General features: G+C 45.5%; 1 protein-coding gene across 1 annotated transcript in view; it reads left to right on the top strand.

Annotated features, from left to right (window-relative positions):
- TDRD9 (tudor domain containing 9) overlaps window positions 1-6,525 on the top strand; it is a 66,582-nt gene continuing 60,057 nt past the window's right edge. The window contains exons 1-3 of the mRNA XM_066342046.1: window positions 1-101; window positions 4,492-4,589; window positions 5,861-6,082. Coding sequence (XP_066198143.1) covers window positions 68-101; window positions 4,492-4,589; window positions 5,861-6,082 — 354 coding nt within the window. The 5' untranslated portion in view covers window positions 1-67. The remainder of the gene's footprint in view (window positions 102-4,491; window positions 4,590-5,860; window positions 6,083-6,525) is intronic.

The raw sequence follows: 6,525 nt of genomic DNA, 5'->3' as shown, positions 1-6,525 counted from the left end.
CAGCCAGAAGAGTGAGGAGCTGGAGTATATTAACAAGTACAGGCAGCTCGAAGCACAGGAGACCGCTATGCGTGGCAGTGACCATTCGGCCACCAGGCCAGGTAACAGGAAGTTAATTTGCAAAATAGGATGTGTGAGTTGTTCACAGTTAAAGCATTGTTATTTTTTAATTGAATTTATTAGAGTGACATTGGTTAATAAAAGTATACAGGTTTTAGGTGTACCATTCTACAATACATCATCTGTATGTTGTATTGTGTGTTCACCACCCCAAGTCAAGTCTCCTAAAAACATTCAGTTCTTAAAAGTCAAAGAAATAGATCTTTGAGCTTGCTGAGAGATCACCATGAGTAAAGCTCGTTCTCCTGAGCTGAAAAGATTTATGGATGAGAAGTTATTGTTGAAATTAATTGGTAGCAGACCTGTCCAGGGACTGGTAAGGGGATCTGATCACTTCAGGAGTCCTGTGGTAGGTGGGGGTGTGGGGGGGCGACCAGTGGGCAGCAGAGCCATGTGGAGTGGTGGTCACACAGGAAGGGCCGTCAGGGGTGGAGCCGTGTGTGAGCAGGGAGAGTGGCTGCGTGCCCCCATGTGCCCCTCTACCACCCCTGTTCACCACAGTGCAGAAATGGAGTTGTGTGGATTTTCACTTCGAACTTCTGTTAAATAAACTAGTATAGGTTAAAGAAAGAAATGTATTTTGATCAAGAAAGAATTCATACTGCTTATTAATTTGGGGTTTTGGGGGCTAAATTGATCACTTTTCTTCTTTTTTAAATGTAGTTCCTGCCCTGTCTGGGTAACTCAGTCCCGAGACACCAAGGTTGTGGGTTCAATCCCCAGTCAGGGCACATACGGAAGTGACCAATGAACACACAGCTAAGTGGAACCACAAATGAATGCTTCTCTCTCTCTCTCTGCCCTTCTCTTCCTCCCTTCCTCTCTCTCTATAAAGTCAATCAATAAAAGAAAAATTCAAATATAGTTTCTAAATAGTCTATTCTTTGGAAGACTATTAATGGTCCTTTACCTTACTATTAATTAGAAATTTATTTAAAAATTATAATAGTTTAAAAAAGAATAGACAAATTAGAACAAAATTTTAGCCCTGGTCAGGTGGGTCAGTGAATAGAGTATTATCCCAGTGTGCCAAGGTCATGGGTTCGATCCCTGGTCACGACAGGCACGAGAAGCAACCAATGAGTGCTCAACTTAATGGAACAACTAAATGGAGCAAATTCGATGCTCTTCCTTCTCTCCCTCCCCCTCCCTCTCCCTTTCTCTGCTTCCTTCTCCCTCTTTCTTCCTCTCTTTCCCTCTTCCCCCTCCCCCCTCTCCCACCCTCATATCAATGGGAAAATTAAAAACAAGGTTTTAAACAGTGCATAAATACATACTATGGCAGGTACGAGGTCCTGCTGAGCCCTCTGCCCACAAAGGTGTGGCTGCTGAAAGTTTGGGTGGAACCACTTTCTAGGAGGGTGCAGCTTCTTTCCTGAGCTGCTGGTCTTGCTAGCCTCAGGCCTGGTCACATGCTGCATGTCCGCTTTTGGTTTTCTGCACCATAACAGGTGACCACCCAGACTTCCTGCCAGTTGAGCCGAGCGCTCTGTGCTCTGCTCTACGTGCACATGTGCCACCGTAGGGTCAGAGGTCAGGGTCAGGGTCAGTTTCCTCTTCTTTCTGAGGCCCCACTTCTTAAATAGATTAACATTTTAAACTTGAGTTTATTGGGGTGACACGATTAATAAAAGTATATGGTTTCAGATGTACGATTCTGTAATACCTCATCTGTACATTGTGTGTACCCCACCCCAAGTCAAGTCTCCTTCCCTCCCCATTATCCCCTCTTACACCCTCTTTTCCCTCCACCACCCGTTTCCCATAGCCTTTTGTTTTTATTTATTATTTAGTGAGAGGGAACTAGAGAGGGAGAGGGAGGAAGGAAGGAAGGGAGAGAGATGAGAAGCATCAACTTCTGGTTGTGCTATTTTAGTTGTTCATTGATTGCTTCTCATATGTGCCTTGACTGGGAGCTCCAGCTGAACCAGTGACCCCTTGCTCAAGCCAGAGACCTTGGGCTCAAGCCAGTGACCATGGGATCATGTCAAGGATCCCATGCTCAAACAGGAGACCCGGAGCTCAAGCTACCAACCTCAGGGTTTCTTTTTTCTTTTCCTTTTCTTATTTTTTTAGGTGAGAGGAGGGGAGACAGTGAGGCATACTCCCACATGTGCCACAACTGGGACCCACCTGGCAAGTCCACTAGGGGGCGATGCTCTGCCCATCTGGGGCTACTGCTTGGTTGCCGGGCGACTAAGCCATTTTAGTGCCTGAGGTGAGGCCATGGAGCCATCCTCAACACCCGGGCCAACTCACTTGAACCATCAAGCCATGGCTGCAGGAGAGGAAAAGATAGAAAGAGAAAGAGGAGGGGGAAAGATGGAGAAGCAGATGGGTGCTTCTCCTTTGTGCCCTCACCTGGGACTTCTACACAACAGACCAACACTCTATAAGTGTTTTAAAAAATAATAAAATAATTTCTAAATAGAAATCCAGGAGTACATATTTAGTGAGTTTCTATAGATCTCATTAGAATCATATCATACATAGTTATAGGTAAATCTTTTTTTTTTTTTTTTTAAGGTGAGAGGAGGGGAGACAGTGAGGTAGACTCCTGCATGTGCTCCGACTGGGACCCGTTCGGCAACCCCAGTCCAGGGCTGATGCTTGAGTACCAAGCTATTTTTAGCACTTAAGGCTGATGTGCTCCAACAGAGCTATCCTCAGCGCCCAGGGCTCCATTCGAACCAATTGAATCACTGGCTGTGGGAAGAGAAGAGAAAGAGAAGGGGGAGAGGGAGGGGAAGAGAAGCACATGGTCACTTCTCCTGTCTGCCTTGACTGGAAACAGAACCAGGGACGTCCATACACTGGGTTGATGCTTTATCCACTGATCCCCTGGCCAGGCTGCTCCCTCCCTTTTAATTTGGTTCTTTTTGGTATTTGTAGCTCTTCTGGTTTTAAGAGAATGGCCTATGTTGAATATATAGGAATGGGCAAAAGTAGGTTTATAGTTATAATACAAATAAATATAGTAATTAATAAATAGTAATACAAGAAAAAACTTGCACATACTCACAACTGTAAACCTACTTTTGCCTGCCCCCTGTATAAGAACTTAAAGGGGAAACACTCTAGTTGTTTAATTTTGTGTTCAGAATACTATCCCACACTTGGAGAAAATGAAATGTAGATACTTATTTTGAAGATTCAGTTTCATGGTTAAATCAATAATTCAGTAATAAACTTATTTTCTATAAGGTACAATGTGTAGGTTTTAGGATAAAAAATATTAATATAAATATGTTCTCCAGTTAAAATCTATCACATCCTATTGGGAACTCCTAACCCCTGAATTTTTTGGCTAGACTTTGTAGTGGGGTAGCTTCATGAACAGAAACTAGTATGCTTTGTGGTTTCCAGTTTTCTCCAGTTTATGTAAAATGCTTTAGTGATAATAACTTCGTGTAAAGGGGCAACAGGACAGTAAGTAGCGGAATTGCGAGGTGGAGGTACTTCTCAGTCGCTGTGGGACTGCACTTTGCTGTGTGTCATTTGATTTGCCTTAAATTATCCACCCTCTTTTCCTTGAGAATGTACCTGTGATGCTCTCCCTGCCACCTGCCTTTGGTCTGTTGCTGACACCCAGATGAGAGACCACGGAGGCACGAATGCCCTCTGGTTTCCTGCCCCCCCCCCCCCCCCCCCCCCCCCGCTGGGCCTGGAGGCAGGCTTGGTCTGTGCTCGGTCTGCTTCAGTCAGTGACCTGAAAACGTCAGACTGCCTTTGTGTTACATGGAGGGGCAGGGCCATGGCTTAGACAGCCCAGTTAGGGCTTCTGTTTTCTTTGTTTGTAAAACTTCTGTCCTGAATAGGAGCCTTCATGATGCTTGCAGTCCGGGAGCACCAGTCTCTCAGGGCTGGCAGGGACCGCAACAGTGGACCAGGCCTTCCGGCAACAGAAATTCAGCTGCTGCCTTTTGTCTGCGGCTCTGCCACAGAGCCAACTGGCCAGGGTTGCTACCATTTATTTTAGTAGCAAGGAGTGAACACGAACATTTAATAAAATGGTGTGTTTTATTGACATTTCAAATAAATATTTGTTTTTTAAGCTTACTCCTTGAGTACCATTTTCAAGTGACAAGCACTGAGCCCTGTGTCTTCAACGGTAGTGCTGAGCCCACGGCATCAGTGGCTGCACAGGAGGGTGGGAGAAGGCCCCGCTGGGGCGGATCATGGGTAGTGGGGACCAGGGAACTTGTTAAACTACTGTGTTCACAGTGTTGCCTGTAGAATATGTGTTTTTGTATTTGTGTATGTGTGTGTAAATATGGTGTAGATGTAGATTAGAAATAATATTGAGTTGTTTATCTTGTCTTTCTTCAGATAGGAAATAGCCTTGTATTTGTTTGTTTTATCTGCATCCAGGTCCAAGGACACCTTTGGCTAAATTAAGCAACATGACATGCATCCCAGAGACAACTTACAAATATCCCGATTTGCCTATAAATCGATATAGGGAAGAGGTAAGGGTATCCTTTTTATGACATAATTTTGCTGAATAAATGGCAAGACCCAACACTTTTGGTTGATAATCTGAAAGCGTCACGGTGCCAGGTGAGCGCCGTGGCGTGCGTGAGGCTCTGGCAGCAGAGGGGATGCCCAGGTGGTGGGTGGCCGGTGATGTGTGTGATTACCACGGCAGGGGGCTCCCTTTGGCTGTGCCTAATTCTCTCAGCATCCAAGCTGGTCCACACGGTACAGACATTTGGTTTGTAGTCTGGTCATCCCCTGAAGTAGCTCTGAGTACACACCTGCTCACCCCCGGGAGAGCTTCATACTGAAAGCTCACTGCCCGTCATTCCATAAAGCGGGTGTGGCGCCCAGTCCCTCCAGTGTCCCCGGGGCTTTCCTCACACTTTTGCTGTGAGTGCACGTCTGCCTAGTGGTTGACTTGCTGCATCACTGAGAGGTCATGTATGGGCAATGCGGGACCAGATATGGCAGCATGTACAGCTACTTTTAAATTAATTACATGTTATTAAACACAGATAAAAGTAAGTGTATTGGAACCTTTATTCATTATTCTAGTGAAAGAAGCAGTTACAGATAAAGCAAAGTGTTCCAGATTTAATTTTCATTTTGCTTTGGGTTGAATCGCACAAGGTTGTTAGAGCAGATACGCTTTGTCAGTTTTTAGAGGCCAGCACTCACGCTCAGTGGTCTTCTCTGAGCAGTAGCGCTCGCCAAAGACATGAGCTCACTGCAGTCCAGGGTGGGGCAGGAGCTGGCGTTCAAGTGCCTCTTGTGGACTGTCAGTGGCAGTGACGAAGCTGGTTGTTTAAACATGTGACTGAAGAGTTTCAAATGGAATTTTAAAACCACTTGAGTGTGGTAACAGCTGTGTTTTCATGTTTTTCTCTCTAGAATTTTATGTTTCTCACTAGAATTATTTAGAAACTTAAAAATAATAGAAATTGAAGAGCTGTAGAAACCCCAGTTGGATGTTTTTATTTTTCTAGAAAGATGAAGAAGTTGAGACTAGAGAGCGGAAGCTGGCCTGGTTTTCCATAGCGGAGCCGTTGCTGTTCATAAGGGCCACACTGGTTTCAAACTTAGCACATTGTAACCTTCTCACTCTCTTGTGATGTTTAGGTGGTTATGAGTTTAACTTCTAAAGATGAAAGGAAAGTAAATCCTGAAAGTCTTCTCAAAATAAAGCTTTTGGTTCATAGGTAATACTTTGTGTCATTGCTAATTTTGAGGCAAGTTTGAAAGATGTTTTTTTCAATTCTAGGTTATTTCTTTGATAGAAAGTAATTCTGTGGTGATTATTCATGGTACCACCGGTAGCGGAAAGAGCACCCAGCTGCCGCAGTACATCCTGGACCATTGCACCCAGCACTCTGCCTACTGCCACATCGCCGTCACCCAGCCGCGGAAGATCGGGGCCACCAGCATGGCCAGGTGGATCAGCCGAGAGCGGGCCTGGACGCTGGGAGGCCTGGTGGGTTACCAGGTGAGGAGGGCCGGAGAGAGCCACTCTTCCTGTGTGTGTTGTGTCCCGTGTGACCTGAGGGAGGGGTCCGATGGTTTCCTGCTGGGAGTTCAAGTGAGTCCAGTGCCTATAGACCAGAACTGTGGCATAATTTAAACAATAAGAAAACTCTGAATTTGTTTAAATTCTTTTCCCATTGATTTGAGAGAGAGAGAGAAGCATTGACTTGTTCCACTTAGTTGTGTGCTCATTCATTGCTTCTTTCTCTTTTTTTTTTCTGTATTTTTCTGAAGTGAGAAGCAGGGAGGCAGAGAGACACCTGCATGCACTCGACCAGGGTCCACCCGGCATGCCCACCAGGGGGCGATGCTCTGTTGCAACTGGAGCCATTCTAGCGCCTGAGGTGGAGGCCATGGAGCCATCCTCAGCGCCCGGGCCAACTTTGCTCCAGTGGAGCCTTGGCT

The sequence above is a fragment of the Saccopteryx leptura genome, chromosome 6, assembly GCF_036850995.1.
Source record: "Saccopteryx leptura isolate mSacLep1 chromosome 6, mSacLep1_pri_phased_curated, whole genome shotgun sequence".
Taxonomy (NCBI): Eukaryota; Metazoa; Chordata; class Mammalia; order Chiroptera; family Emballonuridae; genus Saccopteryx; species Saccopteryx leptura.
Note: the sequence above shows the minus strand (reverse complement) of the source record. Positions and strands in the feature narration are given on the sequence as shown.